Below are 22,575 nucleotides of genomic sequence, written 5' to 3'. Positions count from 1 at the left end.
ACGATCAAAGTTTTCGAAGATCGAATCTTTTGGCATGCCATCGAGATCTAATTCCCTTTCTGGAACAAACGGTCGGCTGTGGCGACGTATGAATTCCCTTTTTGCCTCGACGTTCACGTACAAAAGCTCATCTCCCGGTTCGAGGACTACGCGGTCAAGGATGGTGTGTTGATTAGCCCGGGATCCCATCTCAAGTTGCACGTTTCCCGTGCGTGGGGTTTGTTGCTCTTCCGGCACTTGAGATGGTGGTGGTGCGCTCGAAGTGCCTTCTTGGCTTCCCGTGCCTCGAGAAGCCGCCTTTTTCTTCGGTGCGGCTTTTCCCTTTGCCGGTGCCTTCTCCTTGGGTTGGGCTTTTTTGGTGGTTTCGCCCGTCTTTAAGAGTTTCTTGGCCGGCGACGTCATTTCGTTCGACTTTGTGCGAGATGGAGGGTCGAAAGCCTTTGGAAGTTGGTTCGGGAATTTTTGTCGAACACTTGGCGTGCCCAACTTGGTAATCCTTTTGATTTCCACCGGTTGTTTGGTACCTATTCCTCCTACATCAATCACAACACCCAAGTGAGAATCCACCACCACAATCAACAATAGGTAGCTAAACAATCAACCCAAGTCATTCAAGTCTTTATTTTATCCTTTAGTTCGAAATTAAGAACAATAGGGCAATTCCTATATCTAAACATTGGTTCACCCGCAAATTCATGTTTTGAATCCCAACACCAAGTACAAATTCACGTACAAGCATACACAATTAACAAACAAGGGGAAAAATCATGAAATTTTGGGGAAATTCGAAAGAATTGAAGAAAATAAAAGAAATTAGGATTAGATTGAAAATTTACCTTTTCTTGAAGATTCACCCACAAATTCTTGGAATAAATGTGCAAATCGTGAATTTGTGATGATCAAGTGTGTGATTGATGTGCTTTTTATGAAAGAAATTGAAGATTTTGAAGTTGGGGAGGGGTTAGGGTTTGGAATTTAGAAAAGGGGGAATAAGGAAATGAAAGGGGAGGGCTGACTTTTGAACTGTATTTCGGCCCCAGATCGCGATCCAATATACCCGGATCGCGATCTGGGTCTCACCTTGCAGCTTCTGGAAAAACGTCCCAGATCGCGATCCGACATACCTGGATCGCGATCTGGGCCCAAAATCCGCTGCTTCTGGAAAAACGTCCCAGATCGCGATCTGGCTTTCCTGGATCGCGATCTGGGCCCAAAACTGGCTGCCACTGGAAAAACACCCCAGATCGCGATCCGACTTACCTGGATCGCGATCCGGGACACCTAAAATCTGCCAAAATGAAAATTTAAAAGGGGGTGAGATAGAGATGTTGAACCCTAAAATATAAAAATGCACGAAAAAGCTAAAAAAAGATAAAAACGAAAACAAGAAAAAAAGGAAAATGACAGAATATGAGCAACAATGGGTTGCCTCCCATTTAGCGCCTGTTTTACAGTCGACGGCTCGACACAATTTGGACGGATTATGTCCAATCCAAAGCCTTGTAGATTGCGCATCCATCCGTCAGTCTTGATACATACTTTGCAATCATATCGTGGACTAGATTGCAATCTTGTAATGACCATCCCAACCCATGGTACTTTTTGTTTGCTTGGGAAATCAGTCGGTAGGAGACTAGGATGGGTTGATTGCCTACCGATCTCTCAAATTCGTATACAAGATATTCGAGCTTTGGAGTAAGCTCTACCTCAAATCTGAAACTCGTCTCCTCGCTCACACTCAAATCCGGAGTAGCAATGTGGATAGGATTTCGTTCTTCAAGTTCCTCTACCATCATCTTCATCCCACTCTCATCACACACAAAAGTATCTACAGAACTGGGATGAATAATTCCCTCAAGGTGCTCAACCTCATCGTTCATACGAAAATCTGTAAATACCTTGTTGTCTTCATAAAGGATGGTCGGATGTGGTTTATGAATGTGACATCTCTGAAAATTTTCGAAAATATTTGCCAAAAAGTGGAGTTCTTCTTGTAGATAGCAGAAGTGCTCATTTGTTTGTGCAATTCCATTTTCTGGGTTCAACCTTCGATGTCTTTCAATATCCTCCAACTCATGTTGAATGTAATCAGCTCTGGATTGAATCTTGCAAAGAGAGAGATCATAAATCGAGGCCATCGATGTATACAAATCTGCTATAAAAAAAATCAAAAGAAAAAAAAATGTCTAAAGTAAAGTAAGGATAGTTGGTAACGATATTAGTAAATTCAAGATTAACTAATTCCCCGGCAACGGCGCCAAAAACTTGATACGCGTTTTCCTCACGTATAAATTACCGCAAGTATACGGTATCGCATTTTGCAGAACAGTGGTTCCGGATATCGATCCACAGGGACCTTGTAGATTCAAATGCTGAGTAGTGTAATTATATTATCGTTATATTATCTAGCCGATCGTAAATAAGTGGATTGGTGAGAAACCCTAATTTAAAAGCATGCAAGAACGTAAACATGCAAATATAAAATGTACGTAAAATAATGTAACGACAACTCAACGCGGGGGACTTCGATTTAAAGGGGACTTCTAGGGCCAAATCCACCTAGGTATAATCAACAACGATCGACAAATCCACCATCTAAAATCACGTTCCTATTCGTTAACCCAGACGCTAATATACTCTAACCCCCGTCTCCAGTGTAGCTAGAGTCTACCCACAGGTCCGACGTCTCCGTTCAGAACCTGCTATTAAGAGAGCATTTAGGTCAAGTCCTTAAGGGCTACCCGAAGTGCATCACGTCTCCGTTTCCACACCCCGGGCTATGTTTTCCTAACTTCAAACAAGAAATCCTCTCTCGAGTTCATTCCTATTTAATATCAGTCTGAGAGCTGATCAACACAATCAGAAGCATTTAATACAGGAAAACATAAACGAAATCAAAACACGACAAATAGAAAGTAGAAATGACGATCGAAATCAATATATACAAGGCTTCATTACCCTAGAAGAAAATGTTCTTAGTTCATAACAAACATAGTATCAAAAGAATGTACAAAGGAAATGAAGAACAAAACGTAAAGAAATTGCGTAAGAAAAACCCAAGTCGGAACCCCCGTTGATGATTCCCGCGAAGAACCGTCGAAAACCGTAAAAAGTCGAAGAAGGATGAAGAGTGAGGGCTTGCTTCTATTTATAGTAAATTGCAAAGCTTCCTCAAGAAGCTTTGCAATTTAAAATATCTGCCCTTGAAAAACGTGCCAGATCGCGATCCAATAAAGCCAGATCGCGATCTGGCTTCTTTAAAAAAAACGCGAACCGCCTCCCAGATCGCGATCCAGGAAGTGCGGATCGCGATCTGGGTCTGAATCTTGTCTGCCACTGGAATTTGTCACCAGATCGCGATCCGACTTTCCTGGATCGCGATCTGGGTCTGAACTTTGCACACTACTGGAATTTGCCCCCAGATCGCGATCCGGCTTTCCTGGATCGCGATCTGGGTCTTAATGACCACTCTCTCGGCTTGAAAACATCGGTTTCGCTTCCAAATGGCTTCGACTTGGCAACAAAAGCTAACAAAACCTAAAAAAGGAAATAAAACAAGAAACGCAATAATATACACAAATAAAGCCGAAACTCGGACGAACGAAGACCAAAACTCGAAGATTTGATAAGCAAAAATCGTGCAAAACGAACACTTATCACCTTCTTGTATACACAAGGTTCCTCCAGATTCTTCTCAAAATCAAACTCTTTGATAGTTGAGTCGAACCTAATGTTCCAACTTCGGGATGCTTGTTTCAATCCATAAATGGATCGCTGGAGCTTGCAAACCTTTTGCTCACTTCCAGGAGATATGAAGCCTTCCGGCTGCGCCATGTAAATTTCTTCCTCAATATCTCCATTAAGGAAGGCGGTCTTCACATCCATTTGCCATATCTCGTAGTCGTACCACGCAACTATGGCCAGCAAAATCCTAATGGACTTCAGCACCATGACTGGCGAAAAGGTTTCCTCATAGTCAACACATTGCCTTTGAGTGTATCCTTTCGCTACCAATCTAGCTTTATAGGTCGATACCTTTCCATCCACTCCAATTTTCTTCTTATAGATCCACTTGCAGCCTATGGGAACAATTCCCTTAGGTGGATCTACCAAGGTCCACACCTTGTTGGAGTACATGGAGTCCATCTCGGATTTCATGGCAGTAAGCCAATGTCCCGTGTCCGCATCCGATACGGCCTCATTGTATGTTCTTGGATCTTGTCCAAGATCAACATGATTTTCATCATTTTCGAGGAGGAATAACTTATCCGGCATTTTCCGAACTCTTTCGGATCTACGTACCGTAGGTTCAGGAGGTATATTAGTGGATTGTTGTATTGGTTCGATTACTTGTTCTTGCGCTTGAACTTCACTTTGCGGTTCTTGAACTACTTCAAGTTCTATCATGCTGCCTTTTCTATCGGATAGAAACTCCCTTTCCAAAAATGTGGCATTTCTCGAAACAAACGTCTTTGCTTCCTTGACATAATAGAATTCGTATCCCATTGAATCTTCGGGATACCCCACATAATAGCATAAGTCGGATTTACTATCCAACTTGTCTCCCACTAATCGCTTCACATAAGCGGGACAACCCCATATCCTAATATGTTTGTAGTTGGGTTTCCGGGAATGCCAAAGTTCATAAGGTGTGGATTTAACTGCTTTGGTGTTAACTCTATTCAGCAAATACGCGGCAGTGCGAAGTGCATGACCCCACAAGTATGCCGGTAAGTTCGTGAACCCCATCATAGATCGAACCATATCAAATAAAGTTCGATTCCGACGTTCGGAAACTCCATTGAGTTGAGGAGTTCCAGGTGGAGTCCATTGAGATTGTATCCCATTCTCTTTTAGATAGTCAATGAACTCGATGCTCAAGTATTCTCCACCATGATCGGATCGCAGCTTCTTAATACTTCGTCCGAGTTGCTTCTCTACTCAGTGTCTAAAATATTTGAACCTTTCAAATGTTTCGGATTTGTACTTCATCAAGTACACATACTCATACCTAGAATAATCGTCGGTAAAGGTAGCGAAGTAGTTGTATCCACCCTTCGCACTAACACTTAGTGGACCACATACGTCTGTATGGATCAAATCCAAAAGACCCTCGGCTCGTTCCATTTTCCCTTTGTAGGGTGACTTGGTCATTTTCCCTTTAAGGCAAGATTCACAAGTTTGTAGTGATTTCACGTCCTCCAAAGAGAACAATCCTTCACTAACAAAATCGTTCATCCTTCTTAAAAAGACATTACCTAATCTAGCGTGCCAAAGTTGTGCGGGGTTTTGATCTATCTCCTTACGTTTTGCTGATATGACATTGAAAGAATTTATGGTCCCGAATTCGTATTATACAGAGATGTTATCTGAGGTGTTGTGACACTTGAGATAACATGCAGCGGAAATATACAGATTAAAAACAAACACTCAGAAGTAAAAATGTTCACAAGTAAAGACTTGTGAACTTGCCCTTTACAGGACGGAAAAATATATTAAAATCAGTATTCTAAGAATACAAACAGAAGAGGTGCGAAAACTTCTTCCTTATGAATGAATCTTTTTCAAGATCATTCTTACAATCAAATCTAGATACTAAAAGAAAACTATTAAAAATTCTAGATTTCAAAGAATGTACTCTTAAAGAGTAAGTACAACAGATCCTAGAAACACTCTAAAAATATTCAAGATCAGCACTTCAGCACACTCTATGTTTCTTCGAAAATCTGTACAAATCTTGAGTCTTGAGTTTGGTATTTATAGACTTGCCAAGCTTCCACTCCTCAGCCCATGATCTGCAAGAAAACCAACCACAAGAGCACTCAAGATAATGGGTTAGTGGGTTAGTTAGGAAGTTAGAATAAAACCCACAATTAAACCCACTAATCACTACTTAGCCCACTAAGTCATAACACTTAGGCCACTAAGTAATAACTAAAATTTAGTTTGAAAGTAAGAGAGTTACAAAACACTTTTGTAAAATATAACAACGTGTTTCAAACATTAATAGGTATTTCATTTGGATTTAGTTCATACAAGTTGTTTAACAGTCGTCCTTTGCAAATCAAATTCTCATTCTTTTGTATAATGCAAATCGAATTTCCAAAAACAAAAGTAAAACCTTCAATATCTAATACAAGAATACAAATAAGGTTTCTAATGAGGGACCGGAACAAATAAACAATCGTTCAAACCAATAGAAAAACTAGAATCCAAAACATTAAAGTAAATCGTGCCAATGGCTTCAGCAGCAACTCTTGCTCCATTCCCCATCCTTAGGTAGGTCTCACCCGCTCTAAACTTTCGACTTCTTGTCATTAGCTGCAAATCATTGCACAAATGTGAGCCACAGCCCGTATCCAATACCCAAGAAGAAGAATTGACTGACAAATTTACGTCAATGAAATACATACCCTTTTCAGAACTTTTCTGCTTTAGGTAAGCCTTGCAATTGCGGCGCCAATGCCCTTTCTTTCCACAATGATGGCAAGCATCATCAACTTGCTTGCTGACCTTTGCCTTGGGGCCCCCACTACCTTCACCCATTTCGAACTTGCTGTTTGGGAAGGGAACTCTTTCATTTCTCTTCTTTTGGGAAGAACTCTTCTACCAGAAGTAGCAGCAATGAGAACAGACTTCTCTTTCTTAATGGTGGACTCAAAACTGACCAACATGTTCATTAAGTCATCCAGGGGAGGATCTAGTTTGTTCATGTTGAAGTTCACTATGAAATATTCATATGAACTAGGAAGAGACAATAGGATCAAATCCAACGAGAGCTCGGCCAGGAGGGTGATGTCGAGATTCACTAGCTTTTCAAGGAGAGTGATCATTTTGAGACAGTGCTCGTGGACCGAAGTCCCTTCGCGCAGTCTCGCCGTGATCAACTCCTCTGTAGCAGCGTACCTCGATGCCCTAATATTCTCACTATACATGCTATCGAGATGAGCCTTTATATCGAAAGCATGCATGTGAGACTCATATTTCCTCGCAAGCGCGGGCTCCATGGCGGTTATCATATAGCACCTAGCATGTGTGTCATCTTTCTTCCATGCTTCATAAGTTTCCTTTTCAGCATCAGTCGCAGTGGCAGGTATAGTGGTGGGAAGTCTCTCGTTCAGAACATAGAGAACGCCCCTCAACGGTTAGCACAACCTTAAGACTACGCAACTAATCTAGGTAATTAGGGCCATTGAGTTTATTGTCGAGGATTGACATTATGGGATTCTTAGACATGATTATCTAAGAGGTATAGAGAAGAGGATTATTAGAGATTCGCGTTAAATGATTGTTACAATTAAATGTTTGGTCTTATGTTATTTAATTGTTCTCCCACTAATTTTATCGAGTTCCACTTCCCTTTAGTAGACAAACGAGAAAACTGATTTTTCTTAATGGGCTTTAGGTCCAATAGACAAATATAACCCGTAGTTAATCTAGCCCGATTATATTTGCCCAAATGTAGATCACAATCAATCATATCCACAATATGACCCTAAATTAATTTTTCTCACACTTGATAATGACCTAAGTTAATCTCGCGAATATCAAAATCGTCGTGTGTCAAGTCTAACATGCCAATCAAAGATGCTTCATAGAACTTGATTATGCCAAACTAATGCAGTCCCTAGTTAATCTAGCCGACCACGTTAATCTAGCATAACCATTTTCTATGGCTACCTTCATCGCTATGTCAATTGAATTACAGCTTACTTTACCATAGCACTCCCCGCTAACATGGCTTACTGCACTACAGTAAAGGGCTACACATAATCCAACCGTTGGCAGAAGGAAAGAAAAAATTCAACAGATTGGGTTTTTCTTTATAGCCTGAAATCATTCTTAATTAGATTAAGAATGAGGGATTTTTATTAAAAGTTTTGTCTCATCAGAAGGTTCGGATTGGTCTATGTGATTCCTACATCTATGTTCTCTAAAGGTATATGGAAACGCATATTGTCCTAAGAGGAACATACGACCTAAATTAATTACATTAATTAATTATCGGGTTTTTTCAAACCAATTATAGAACCTCAACTAGCATAAATCATTCAAATAATGTTGAGGTACTACTAATTAAGTTGAACTATAATCAATATTATATATGTGTTCTATTAATTGAAATCAATTTAACAATTTAAATTAATTAATTAATCTAACACCTATTTACTAAAATAGATGATTGTTGACTCGATTAACTAATTGGGATTAATTGAAAATAATTTTCCAAAAATTAAAATCAATTTGTTTTAAGTTTAATATTAGAAATCTGATTTTTTTTTTTCAGTGAACCGGTTCGGCCCAACCGGTCTGACCGGTTCGGACCGAAGCGGTCCGGTTCTGCCCGGTCCAGTTGACCCAAATCAGTGGGCCGGGTCAGTCAGACCGAGAACCGGTCTGACCGACCCGAATCCACGTGGATTCGGTCAATTGGATCGTGCATAACCATCGAACCGGCCGGTTCGATCCAAACAATTAAAAAACCGACGTTTTAAAAATAATTTCAGATCCGTTTTTCCAATTTTAAACAATTTTAAAGTTGGAAGAATTCTAAACAATATTTCAAAAATATTTTAAACTTATGAAAACTCTCAATTACATAATACAACAATCACTACTTTAATAAATCGAACATGCATAAAATCATAGCATATTAAAACGAACGCAATTAATTGCGCAACGAGCTCTGATGCCACTGTTGGGAATCGGACACGTGTACGCAGCGGAAAACAAAAATTTTATGCAATTTAAACAAATTTAAAACACATAAACATATGCCCGATAATTGAAATCAATTAATTGCGTACCTTTGCGCTTCCAGCGAAATTAATAACAACATACATGCTTAATTACTTAATCAAAATTAAATCAACTAGCATGCTCGCGTTTAAATCAAATAACATGCTCGCCATAAATAAAACAATTTCATGTAATCACATAAAATCATACAATAACGAACATACATATCCAATTTAAACTTAAACGAATCTATCGACAATTGATTCGAAAGTTTACCTCTTGAAGCGTGAGGTAGGCGCACCAAGCAAAGCGGGATTGCTACAGAAACCAATCCGTACAATTCGGGGGGAGGCAGCAGCGGCGGAACATCACCAGCGGCAATACGAGCCACGGCGGCGCGTGTGACTCACGGGCGGTCTTCGGGCGGCGTTTGGGGATGCGTGCGGCTTCGGCTCGTGTGCTACTCCTCGATTCTTCGATCTTCGATCTTCCTCCTCTCGGATTTCACCTCGTATACTTCGATCTACTAAACACGTGGCTCTAGACACGTAATAGTTAGAAAAACGGAAGAAAAAGAAAGAAGGAAAGGAATACCGAAAGGGATCGGCCAACGGATGGCCGATTCCGGCAATTTCCGGCGACGACGGCGCGGTGGCCGCGGGGAGGTGGCCGAGCGAGAGAGAGAGAGAGAGAGAGAGAGAGAGAGAGAGAGAGAGAGAGAGAGAGCGGCTAGGGTTAGGGTTTTGTGTTGTGTGTGTGCAAGACCTATAAATCAAGTATTTATAGTGTCTTGCCTAAAACCCTAGCGGGCTTAAGTAGGACCGGGCCCAACAGCTTAAGTTCGTTAGTTCTTTTACTTGCTTGTCTCTCTCATTTCAATGATCGGAAAATTGTAATGATTACATTTTCGGAATAATTATAATGTCCTCGTCATTACGAGTGCCAACTCTCGATTTCCAACTTTCCAAAAGTGGAAACCCTAATTCAGTGCACTTTCTAAATTTGGAAACTTCCCGATTTAGAAAGTTCACTAATACGTTTGCCTATTCTTTTCCTTATCTTATTCTCATTCATAATTCCAAATTACGAATGTTGGACCCAATCGTATTGACTTCCAATCATGCAAAGATAAACCATTTTATCTCTGACCGTTTATTCAAAGATCTCATGTGCACGAGCAGTGTGACCCTCGATGGTTCAGGTGTAAGCTAGCCGTGGGCCCACAACCCTTTGTGGTCAAAACTCGTCCCTTAGAGTTGCGATTAAGATGAAGCTCGTTTCACCTTAATCACCCAACGAATCAAGATTGGCGTCTAGCAACTACGCGTCATGATTCCCTAGATACAAATGAAGTGCCTGCAAGAACCTTCAGATATAGTTAACGTACAGTACGATCCCTTCGATTCATATGTCCCGATTGAACTAGAGGCATTGGTTCGTCGAGACCTCTTATTTGTTCAATGACGGTGCGATCGTTCTAAGTGTTGTAATCTTTACGTGCATGACTTAGAGAATCGAATTCTCTACTCATCACTTAGTCAGCTCTGGCCAGAGACTTAGAATGATTACAAACTTTCAGAACACACAGGACATTCAAGACTATTCTAGCGACCGAATCCCCGACTACAATGCACAGACCTCCCACTAGATTTCGGACTGCACGAACACTGGCCCTTGGGATGGTCCTCGGTGGAACTCAGGGATAGGTCACGATACAGCTGGTCCTCTAGTGAAGTCACGGTGATGTCTAGGTCATAAGGACTAATGGTGTACAACTATACCATAGATATCTCTACTCGATTATTGGGAACCACTTAGAGATTTCTAGGGTGAGGGAGTTCAGTGAACTCGTCAACTTACGAGCACCCACTTATGCATGTCGATATCACAATACCGATTACTGATGAGATACAGTACACATACACTAAGTGCTAGTCTCTTAATGGGAAAGGCCAATATCTCACGATCCTAACGATCAATTACTAGTACTTGTAATAACTGCAAGGACTATATCTATGCTTGTGACAAAGGGACAAAGATATAGAATGCCAAGTTGTTTTATCATTAATACGAATAAAGGTTCGTTTATTACCATAATAAATACGAAAGACCACAGCCACATGTTGGCTTGTTGGTCACCTGCTCTAACAATATCCAGCCACACTAACCCTAGAAAAAGGTATTCGTCTTGAAATAAAGACATTCATAGCAGTTGGTGTCATGTAGAATCCCGAGAGAAAGAGAGAGAAGGATAATAGGTTTGGCTATTATAAGAGGGGGCCGTTAGTCCCTATAAAATAGAGTTATCCTATCATTCGCCTTCCTCAGATGAGACCTTCTCCCTAATGTGCCAGATAGCTACGTTTACCCCGTTTAAGCTTAAGCATAAGATTCTCGGATTTGTGCCCAGCGTGTGATCACAACCGGCACCGCATTTCTCTTTGCTTGGGGAGAGAGCCCGGTGTAAAGGAGGACAGGAAAGCCTACCCCTCGAAATCCTTCTTCCTCCGTCTGAGTCGTAGTAGGAAGCTACTTTAGGAAGAAAGTAAGACATCCTTATAGTATAGAATAGACCCGCCTCTTTAAGCAAAGTCTAAGAGGGCTTAAACATTATATCTATCAGGCCAAGAAGACCTTTCCCAAGACTGAGCCTTTTTTTTTATTTTCTCATTGCCCTTGAATAGGATAATAGGGGATCCATATAAGGTCGAAAGGAAAACGGACCATAGACTGTCCTGTGAAGCCTCTGAAGAGGGAGAGCTAGATCTTGATAGAACTAAGCATGGTCCATGTATAGGTAAACTGACAAAATTGGAATTAGTTTTTTGTGATTTTGATGGTTAAATAGTTTTTTGGACGTTCCGTCAGTTTTATCTAAAATTCGTGTACTTATTATAGTACCTGTTTTTTGTTATTTTGATCGTGAAATAGTTTTTTGGACGTTCCACCAATTTTAACTAAAATTTGTGTACTACAGTATACAGCTTTTTGGTGATTTTTATCGTGAAATAGTTTTTTGGACGTTGCACCAATTTTAACTAAAATTTGTGTACTATAGTATATACTGTTTTTTGTGATTTTGATCGTGAAAATTTTTTTTTTGACGTTCCACTAATTTACCCAAAATTTGTGTACTGTATATACAGTTTATTGTGCTTTTGATCGTGAAAAGGTTTTTTGGAAATATCCACCAATTTTATCAAAAAAATTGTGTTCTATAGCATACAGTTTTTGGTGATTTTGATCGTGAAATTATTTTTTGGACGTTCTACGAATTTTAACTAAAATTTGTGTACTATAAGTATACAGTTTTTTGTGATTTTGATTGTGAAATAGTTTTTTTGGACGTTGCACCAATTTTAACTAAAATCTTTGTACTATAGTATACAGTTTTTTGTGATTTTGATCGTGAAAAAAAATTTTGGACGTTCCACCAATTTTACCCAAAATATGTGTGCTATAGTGTACAGTTGATTTTGAACGCGAAATAGTTTTTTGGACGTTCCACCAATTTTATTCCAAATCTGTGTACACCAATTTTAACTAAAATCTATGTACTATTGTATATATATTTTTTGCTCATTTTGATCGTGAAATGGTTTTTTGGCGTTTTACCAATTTTACTCAAAAACTGTGTACTAGTCAAGCAAATTTACAAAAAAATTGTAGGGTAAATTACACCCACACCCCTGATGTATGCTTAAATAACTCTAAGGTCCCTGTGGTATCGATAATTACACTCATCCCCTTGAAACGTAGTTATAAACTCTAATGGGATAATGCATTGGATACGTTATTACGATAGAGTTCTAACGGACTATTGGTTTCAGTAAGTGGTGGAGACAACAAAGAGTTATTGGTGATTTAAGAAATAGGGATATTATATTGGGGGAGCCATGTCACCCCATAACTCTATATTATCTCCACCACTAGCTAAAAGTAATAGTCTATTAGAACTCTGTCGGAATAATGTATCCAATGCATTATCCCGTTAGAGTTTCTAACTATGTTTCAAGGGGGTGAGTGTAATTATCGATACCGTAAGGACCTTAAAATTATTTAAGCATACCTCAGGAGTGTAAGTATAATTTACCCAAAATTGTATAATATTGTCATGTTCTATGCCAAAAATATCTGAAATGTTCATATATTTGTTTAATAGTTTTGAACACTCAAATAAATAGCAAGTAAGATGTTAATTCATAAGTAGTTATAAAATAGTTCATCTAAATTTAATTTCACCAGCTTTTGACTAGTCGAGTAAAGTCATAAAAAATCGTATATTGTAGCTCACATTTTTAGCTAAAAATAGCTGAAATGGTCATATTTTTTTTCTAATAATTTTGAATACGCAAAGTCAAATATAAAGAAATGAAGATGTTAATTCATAACTAGGCAAGACATTATTTATCTAAATTTGGTTTTACTATTTTTTGACAAGTCAGAGCAAAATCATCAAAATCGTATACAATGTAACTCAGTTTTGTTGCTAAAAAGAGCTGAAATGTTTGTGTATTTTTTAATAGTTTTTAACACTCGAATATATGGCAATAAAGATGCTATTTCACAAATACTCAAGAAATATATCTCCTAAATTTTGTTTCACTAATTGTTTACTAGCCGAGCAAGCATATTTTTGTAAAAATAGTCATATATTTTTTAGTAATTTTACTAGCCACTCAAATATATAGCATATAAGATGTTAATTCATAATTTGTCAAGAAATAGTTCATCTAAATGGTGTTTCACTAATTTTTAAATAGTCGAGCAAAATAACAAAAAATCGTATACTGTATCTCGCATATATTACTAAAATAGCTGAAATTTTAATTTAAAATTTTAATATTTTTTCAAAGAAGATGTTAATTCATTACTAATCTATGGTTTCTAATTTTTTTTCTGAAATGACCCCATTTATAAATAGTATTTAAGTGGATTTTGTTTATTCTTCCGATGTGGCATAATCTCCAAATTCATTCTACTTATTAGAAGAAAAAGTACCCAAAGAAAAACCCTACACCATTTTCAACTCTCAAACAATTGATTTAGCAGGAGGAGACTAAATAGATGATGCTGCCGCCTTCCGCCATTGTTGTTGTTGTTGTTGTTTGATTAATTGAATATAACTTAAAATTTCAACTCTCAATAAATCAGAGAATCAAAATGGCAGCCCTAATTTACCAGATATTCTCATCGTCGGCGATGTTGTCGCAGGGTATTTACCACCTTATCTGCACAACCAAGAACCAGCTCAAATCTCCCCGCGATTATGTGGCCAAACCCTATCATCCATTCCCTCCTAACAGCAGCCACCGCTTCCTCCGCCATTTGCAGCTGTATCTCATCCTCATCTGCCTCTTCATCGCCTTCATACACCAGCTCATCGTCTCCTCCTACGCCGATCCCCTTCTCAAAGGTCGCACACCTGTCCATCTCTTTACCTCTCTCCAGTCCGCCGCCATACTCTTCTCATTCCTCCTCCTCTCCGTCGCCCTCCTCCTATCCGATGCCACCTCCCTTCTCCCTCTACCCCACGATCTTTTCTTCGCCCTAGCTTCCTCCCTCTTTTTCCTACAATACTCCCTCTCCTCCTCCTCCGCCGCCGTCCAGACCTCCGATCTCCAAGCCAAGTGCGACTCCATCTCCGCCTGCATCTCGGCCCTCTCCTCCGTCTTATGCCTTGCACTAGCTTGCTGTCCCAGGCTGTTCGTGGCTGATGTGGCACTAGGTGCCTCATTCTGCTTGCAGGGACTATGGGCTATGCAGACTGGTCTATCCCTCTATGTCGATGCCTTCATCCCAGAGGGCTGCCACAAGCTGTTGGACGTGGTAACCGGTGTTGAGGGATCCACAAAGTGCGATTTGGAAGACTCCAAGCTCAGGGCAGAGGCCATCCTGGATCTCATATTTGTCCTACACGTCCTTTTTGTGCTCCTTATCTTCTTGGTGCTCTACATTGCTCTTGCCAAGACTCTGGGTATCCGCAGCAGATTCGGTTCCTATGAAGCCTTGCCCAATACTGCTTCCACCACCGCCGCCACTGTTGATTCTAATCACATTCAATTGAAGGCTATGGCTGGCACTCAGGCCTAGCTATCTTTCTTGTTTGTTAGGTATCTCTGCTCTTGGCTTCCTTATTTACTCAGCTGCTCTGAATTATTACTTGCTGTATGGGACTATTGTATCTGATATGTGAATGTAGCGGGAAAGAAAATTGAGCTTGCTCGGATATCAAAGTAAAGTCATTATGAATGAATCCCTCAGATTGATTGATGTTGAACATTTTTTTGCGTATGAATTTCAGCGATTCTGGGCAATGGAGTTTTGCACCTACCGCCTTACCATTTATTATTTTGATGTGGTTATTATTCTCTTGCATTGTCCCTTTATTTCCCCCCGAATATCTAATATTACATTGATGATCAATATCTGCATTTGTTTTGAGTATGTGATGTATGCGATGGTTATAGTGATATTTACTAATTTATAGTCTGTTTCCTTGTTCGGTATGTATATGGTTTTACAAGGAGAAGAATGTATATATTGTTGTAGATAGGAAGAACACGATAGATGGAGAAATGTGGAAGGAGATATACAAATTGTAAGGGGAAGGGGAATTGGTTGATGTGTGGTTTCTGTATGTAAGGCGGTACCATCCTCTCAAATTCTTATTAAAGTTTTAGCCCTACCTACTGATTTGAGGGAGTCTGGAGCAGAATGGTAGGGAGGAAATCCATTTAAGAACAAGTATTATTTATATCAGTGATGATGCAATTGTCCATTTCATCTGGTGAACTAGAATGGGTTGGTCGATTTAGCCCCTCTCATGAATTTTCTTACATTTGTGAACTCATTTCAGTCATCCCGTTTGTAAAGATAACACTTATCAAATCTCTGTATAGCTATTTGTACATTGGCTTGTAGCTATAATTAAACGAGTAGAAAGAATTACCGAGGCTTTTCTTTAGGCTTGACATTTTAGAAAACGAATACACTAAGGTAAGTTGGAAAAAGGTTTGCCTTCCCTACAGAGAATCAGATCTCTTTATGAAATGAGACTGTTTAATTGGAAAACTGGCTTGGCAAGCTTTGCTTTGCAAATCATTGTGGTCAAGGTTTGTGGGAGCTAAATGTGGAATGAATAATAACAAGGGATTTCAGACACGGGCTTCTCGTACGTGGAGATTAATCTGGACTCGCTTGGATTATTTGAAACGAGTATAGCAGATGGATTATTGGGAGGCGTTCAATTGGTTTCTATAATTCTATTTTTCAGAGATGCAATTAGACCATGAATGAAGTTGCAGGTTGAAAAAGGACCCACTTTGTTGTATTAGTAATGCTCTTTGATTATCATGTATTAACTAAATGTGTTTGCGCAACCTCCATGTTTTCTGTAATCCCCTGTTATTAATACTTATTGTTGCTGCCAAGAGAGATGCCCATCCATCCAAGGTTAATTTGATTTGGATCCTTGTAACCATGATTTCCAGATTTCTGTTGGTGTGGGCTATTTATTGATATTTAATCCAGGAATAATAAATATTAAACACACTGATTGATTGATTGATTGTCACAATTACGGCTTTTGTATAACTTGTTCATATTTTAGTCAGATATTATAAGATATCCAAACAGCAATTATTTCATATCACCGAACAAAAGCACAAGTCCTAATAACAACAAGCATGTTGTTAATACACATTAGGGATTTGCTAGACAAATTTAAATTCTTCAAAGTACAAAGACACAGACACACAAGTTTCTTCAATAGCGCCTTCCACCTGCTGTGGACATGAGAATTCGGGTTGCCTTTTTCCCCTTCTTCACCACTTCATTCCCCTTGCTAGGAATTTGCGGCGGGACTTCCACTTTTTTGGCTCTAGATGTTATATTGGCAAATGAGGCACCCCCAACGTTTCTCGAACCTAAGACGAATGAACAAGAGTCAGTCTTGCCATATACAAATTTACACATTTCAATATATATATACTGATAAGTAGCAAAAAGCTGGTCTACCAATTGTGCTAGAAGATTCATCAGGCTTATCCATCTCTAGGGCCGTTTGGATTTCGTCAAATTTGAGAGAAGGAGAATCATGAGCAGCAGCAAAACCAAGCCTTGCAACATTTGAAAAAGAGTGCTTTTCCCCAATGGTGAGAGGCCTTGATGATGATGATGATGCCACGGCAGAAGTTCCCAAGGCTAACCGCAGTAAACAAAAGCAATGAGTTCACGATTATGTGGACCAAAAACGGAACCATATGTGATATAAATTGCAAATGTCAAGTGCCACAATTTTGCTATAATTGCTACTCCGTAATATTTTCAACAAGTTCATGGTTCAGGTTAAATAATGAAATTAACTGTGATTAGGACTCCATAGTTTACCATTCAGTGAATAAGATCTAGGAGAACCCTACCACCAATACTAAATTTGAAAACCATTGATTAAAATGAAAAAGCAAAAGATCATTAGAGTAATAAAACATAAAAATAAAAATACCACCAATTTAAACTGAATCTTACAAAATTATATATTGGTTATCAAGCTAGATGGATCTCTATATGGCAAGTTTTTTGCTCATATTATAAACGAACAAACAAAAAAATACCTTCAAAGTCATCCATGGAAAAGCTGGGAGTGTCTTCATACGAGTAATATGGTACATGCACAAACTGACTGCTCTCGGCTTCAGCTTTAATTTTGTCCTTGAGTTCCTATACAAAACATAACGTTACATCGCAGAAACTCCTAACAGAAGCATAATAATATCAACAAAAAAAACGTAAGTAAAGCCAACTTGGGGCAAAAAAACCATGTGAAACAAATTACTGGACATTATTAAGCAATTTTTTTCTGGCAATACAAATCCTCTACTGCTAAGCATTGTCCATAAAAAGGTCACTTCATTTTTAGTTTAAGCATCCATCAAATACACAAAAAAATTTAGCAAACAATATAAATCAAGTGGCTACTGGATATGCTAGTTCCTTAAAACGTAATTAGTGTGAAAAGCATCAACTGAGTTCAAAATCAGGTAGCATGATTAGTTAATCTGATTACAGCTTTGCCTAACTGCCACTCAGCAAACATAACTTCAAACCACCAAAAATTTCCACATTAAATTTCAAAAGAGGAGATGTTAAGGTTAAAACCAACTTACTGGAAGACAAGGCAACTGTGTCATAAATAATTAAGCACATTTTCCAACCAACTGAAATTAGTTAGATGTGAAGTATGAAGGTCATACCTTCTTAGCGAGTTGTTTTCTTTGCTTTTCTCTATTCTTGATTTCATCCATAAAGGGAGAAGTCGATTCAGCGGGTAATGTATCAGCCAGGTTGATTTCACAAAGCTGTAAAAGCACATATAAATGACTGAAGCTTGAACATGATTATCTATTGAAAATAAGCTCCTAAGCCAGGAGATGAAAAGATCAAAAAGAAAAATCGAAAGATATAATAAAATAAAAAAAGGCTTCTCTCGTCTACCAAAGGTACCCTGTAAGTAAATCTTACTAGTAATCACCTGAAATGTTGTTGTCAAGGAGAAATGGCTTAAAAATCGATAGCGCCGCCTAATGGCTTCCGATTGTGTCACTGTCTCCAACTGTAAGATCTTTCCAGTGATTCTGAGAATTTTGTTCTTGTCAATTCATAGTGCGATAGACAAACATTCATTTTTCTTTGACTGGTTTAAGACTTTAAGCATATATGACTCTACATAAACCTTTAAATTTCAGAAACATTTCCTTATTTTGAATCATAATCACCAAACATGCTGATGCAGAACTTATTAGTTCTTATGTAAGTAGTAGATTAATCATGAGTTGGTAGAATGATACAGACGTGTATACTTTTCTTGTATTTCTGCAATTTCCACAAGCAAAATCTTCTCCAGAACATTTTATAGACTTAGACAAGAACCCCAATACATATTATACCGAAATGAATATTATATAACATCGTGAGCGTGCAGATGCCTATTACCTTTCTCAACGTCTAACAAGAATAATATTGAGTAGATAGAGATTCTATTTGACTTGTTTTTGCATAGAAAAACTCAGACAAGAAGCGGAAGAATGTAACTTGTCTCATACCTGTTAGGAAGCCCTTCATAGCTACCATAATGGTGTAGAACACACCTCATGCTTAGTGGATGAAGTATGATGTGCTGACCATCAACAGCCTAGAATAATGAAATGAATAAAGATGAACATAAAAATGACATATTCTGATATTCAGATTTCTAATGAAGAAAATTCCTGGAAAGGGCAAAAACGAGGGATTTCATTGAGATTTATAGATGGTCATATTTAGATTTAGTTCTTCACAGATCTCAAGGTAAGACAAGAAACAAAGATATTATATAGGTACCTGGTAGAAATTGTATGCATCTCCATCTTTCCTCTCTTTGATGCCATTAGAGAGAGTCTGTGAAGAATTTGGTGATCTATCGTGATCTTGTAATGATTCACTGAACCCTGCAACTTGAGGTGTACATAACTCACCAGCCACTTTACTTATAGATGATTTTACAAACGAACCTGACTTATCACTCTTATTCCTAGAGATTGCTCCTTGCACAAATCCATTTGCACTATAATTCGCTTCCGCAATTGCAGATGGTGGAGTTCCATCAAAACTTGCACTTGCCTTATCGCCCCTAGAAATACGAAACTTATTCCAATATTTTTTCCTTTGCTCCAAATGTTTCATTGCGGCACAAACATATGGAAGTTTTTCAATGTCGTCAACTAGGCCTGAGTCGGCTCTGGCTATCCAACTATCTAGATCTGACATTGCTTCTCTGACAGACAGTTCTACATCCGAAGTCAAGGTGAACTTTGAGAAGGAGCGCAGAATATCCTCCTCAATATCAACACTTCCACTGTTTTTAAGAGAAGAGCTAAATGAACCCTTTTGGCGGGTCAGTAGCACAAATTCGATTTCATCGCCAACATGGTACTGCTTGACATTCTCGATACGAACGGTGTACAAATCCTTTGAAGAAATCATTGTGAAGCACAATGGACACTTTTTCCAGCACTCGTCTTTAAGATGATCTTCATCCATGGAAAAGTATTGCAAAATGCATGGGAAACAGAAGATATGACCGCATGAGGTTATTTGGGGACATAAGGGGTCATCCAAGCATATGGGGCACTGGACATGAGAAGGAGTGGAATACTTCAAACAAATAATGTTCTCCCAACATAACATCTTATCAGGATCCATAGACTCAGCCGCATAATTCCCAGAGTCTAGCACTACAAATCGGTAGTTTGCTTGAAGAAATAAGTCCTTGTTATAAGGTTTTCTCTTTTGTTGTCTTCGTGGTGGAGGTGTCCTGGACTGTGGACGAGAAACAGGAAGAGGATCATATTGAAAATTTAACAAGTGGTTCCCGTTAAACATCTGAGCTTTTTTTCCAGCCGAAGAATGTCCAGAGCTCGTTCGGGGGCTAGAAGATACAGCACCCTGATGACTGCGCCAATCAGAAGATCCAATCTGCACATGAGAAGCATCTTCTGGATGCAGCGTTTTGCCACGATTTGGATGAATAGGACCTTTTCCATGGTTCTGCCTCTCCCGCCCCTTCACCTATATTATAGGGAGATAAAAGGGAATACACGTAACCAAATTAAGTGTGAGATATATTTATATATATATATATATATATGAGTGAAAATGAAGCTTCTCTCTCCTAAAGTTATTTTAAGTGAAGTAAACAACATAAAATACCTGTTCGGAAGATCCAACAGAAGTGTGTGCAGCGGGAGCCACTTGACCTGAAATGGAAAATGCAAAAAGGTAAGCCTGTCAACTGCTCACTCATCTCCCCTAGGTAAACTAATAAGCTTGATATCAATTTCCGTTGGTTAGTTTATGAAGCTAATCAGTATAAGGGGGTCAAAACAAAAGAAGCAACCAAGTTTAGTTTGAACTTGTATGGATCAAAGTCTGTACAAAATCCCAAGTCAATAAGAAATTGAAACAAGCTAGTCATATTTATACTAGTTTACAGCTTCCAAGGGAAACAAACAAACTGAAAAATGTGAGGAACATGATAAGGAAATCTTTCTTCCCACAAATTCAAAAATTTTAGGTTAAAGTAAGAGTATATGTGAATTTGATTAGAATAAGAAAATCAGTGATAACCAAATAGAAAAAACTAGGGTTTCAATATTAACCATGAAATAAAGAAGAAAAATAAAAATTGAGCGAGTGGCGGTGTAAGAAAGAGAAAGAAAAACCTGAGAGGTGATGGGGCGGGGGAGGAGAATCGGGGATTTGATGGGGTTGAGGTAGAGAATTAGAAAAGAGGAATCCATGGTTGGATGTAGAAGAAGATTGAGATGGTAAGTCAGACGACGATGTTGAACCGGGATTCAGGGACGGCAAGATGGACATGAAAATATTCCTCAAAAACTTGATTGCTGTTGATTTGCCTCTCTCTAGTTTCTGACTTTCTTCTTCTTTTTGTGTCCCCCTTGAAGGGTTTCCTGCTGTATGTATTTGTTATATATTTCTCCCTCGCTACTCTACTCGGTAATAACCCGACTCTGCCCCAAAAGAATCCGAGTTTTGGTATATTACCCCCTTTTTAAAAAAAATGAATATATTACCCCCTTAGACTAGTATTGTTCGTCTTAAAAAGTGGATGATTAGTTAGTTAGTCTGCGTGATTCCTTGATCTCAATAATAAACCTTTGTACTATTGATTGAGATCTCAAAAAAAAGCTTTGTTGGTAATTATATGATGGGGTTTTTACAGTTGATATATATGCTATGATATGTTGCTTTAGCCTTGAAACAACAATCTAATACTACTTACTACTTGAACATACACAGCAATCAATTATTAAGAATGGAAAATTTTCCTACAAAACTTTAAACGGAAATGTCAAAAATCAAACAGCAAAGCAGCAGCAGCAGCAGTGTATATGTATGTGTAAAGGAGGATACCCAAAAATCACACAATTACCATCAATCATTCATTCATTTTGCTCATATATCATTCATAAACTGTTGTCTTGTCAACCACCAGATTTCAAAAGAAAGAAAAAGAAAAACACAAGACAACAAAACATAATTAAAAAAAAAAACTAGATCATCTTCTTGCTGTTGCTGTTGTTGTTGTTGACAAGATGATTATCAGGGACAACCTTGAGAAGCTTCCTCTGCTTGGATTTAGAAATCTTCTTAAGAGTTTTGGGATTGGTGATCTTCTGAAGCTTAGTACCAGACCTCAGAATATTCTCCTGCTTCTTCTTCTCATTCTCCTCACGGCGCCTCCTCTTCTCCTGCTTGTTATGACGTATCTCCTCCTTAAGCTCATTCATCCTCCCTTTGTATGCCTTCTTTATCTCCTTCTCTTTAGCCCTCTGCTCCGCCGTCGTTCCTTTCTTACTCACATGAACGGACGACGCTCTGCGCGTCCTCACTTCCTTCCAATTCCTCCCCGACACTCTTCCCGCTATTACCCCATCGTACGTCAATGACGACTCTGACTCAACTGCTTGCCTCTTCGATGGAGGAGGAAGAAGATCCATATCCACATCCATCGACTCATCCTGCGGATTCAGAAGTTGTAGCTTCTCTGCTTCTTGTTCCGATCTCTTTCGCTTGAATGTTTTTCCGCCGAATCCCTCGTCCAGGTTACGGAAATCGATAGTGCAAGCCATTCTTGTTATTTCTGCGCCGGTGCGACTGCGTTTCTAGGTCTGAATTAATAAGGGGAAATGGTTTATAAAGGACTCGTTAATGGGCCAATATTATTAATGGGCCGGGCCACCTTCAATTATTAATTCATTTTTTCCTTCATCTATT

The 22,575-nt window shown here is 38.8% G+C and overlaps 3 protein-coding genes across 3 annotated transcripts; 1 reads left to right on the top strand and 2 right to left on the bottom strand.

The window, feature by feature from the left end:
- Window positions 1-13,651: 13,651 nt before the first annotated feature.
- Window positions 13,652-15,073, top strand: LOC105961076 (plant viral-response family protein (DUF716)). Its single transcript, XM_012985314.2, has one exon. The coding sequence runs from the start codon at window positions 13,903-13,905 to the stop codon at window positions 14,830-14,832; it is 930 nt and encodes a 309-aa protein (XP_012840768.1). The 5' UTR covers window positions 13,652-13,902; the 3' UTR covers window positions 14,833-15,073.
- Window positions 15,074-16,325: 1,252 nt separating this feature from the next.
- LOC105961075 (RING/U-box superfamily protein) lies at window positions 16,326-21,662 on the bottom strand. Its single transcript, XM_012985313.2, has 9 exons — window positions 21,000-21,662; window positions 20,488-20,534; window positions 19,120-20,346; window positions 18,843-18,931; window positions 18,272-18,374; window positions 17,994-18,098; window positions 17,355-17,460; window positions 16,759-16,944; window positions 16,326-16,667 (listed from the first exon to the last, which is right to left on the bottom strand). Exons 1-9 carry the CDS (start codon window positions 21,154-21,156, stop codon window positions 16,507-16,509), a joined length of 2,181 nt encoding a protein of 726 aa, XP_012840767.2. The 5' UTR covers window positions 21,157-21,662; the 3' UTR covers window positions 16,326-16,506.
- Window positions 21,663-21,718: 56 nt separating this feature from the next.
- Window positions 21,719-22,473, bottom strand: LOC105960893 (coiled-coil protein). The gene has a single exon (XM_012985105.2). It carries the CDS (start codon window positions 22,428-22,430, stop codon window positions 21,852-21,854), a length of 579 nt encoding a protein of 192 aa, XP_012840559.2. The 5' UTR covers window positions 22,431-22,473; the 3' UTR covers window positions 21,719-21,851.
- Window positions 22,474-22,575: the final 102 nt, after the last annotated feature.

This window comes from Erythranthe guttata, chromosome 11 (assembly GCF_056151865.1).
Source record: "Erythranthe guttata isolate IM_541 chromosome 11, IM_541, whole genome shotgun sequence".
In the NCBI taxonomy this organism is placed as follows: domain Eukaryota; kingdom Viridiplantae; phylum Streptophyta; class Magnoliopsida; order Lamiales; family Phrymaceae; genus Erythranthe; species Erythranthe guttata.
Note: the sequence above shows the minus strand (reverse complement) of the source record. Positions and strands in the feature narration are given on the sequence as shown.

Coding starts and splice junctions, on each gene's coding strand:
- LOC105961076 (XM_012985314.2), top strand. CDS start 13,903: ATGGCAGCCCTAATTTACCAGATATTCTCATCGTCGGCGATGTTGTCG.
- LOC105961075 (XM_012985313.2), bottom strand. CDS start 21,156: ATGTCCATCTTGCCGTCCCTGAATCCCGGTTCAACATCGTCGTCTGAC. Junction 18,932..19,119: donor ATGCATACAATTTCTACCAG/GTACCTATATAA, acceptor TCATTATTCTAG/GCTGTTGATGGTCAGCACAT. Junction 16,945..17,354: donor TTCCATGGATGACTTTGAAG/GTATTTTTTTGT, acceptor TACTGCGGTTAG/CCTTGGGAACTTCTGCCGTG.
- LOC105960893 (XM_012985105.2), bottom strand. CDS start 22,430: ATGGCTTGCACTATCGATTTCCGTAACCTGGACGAGGGATTCGGCGGA.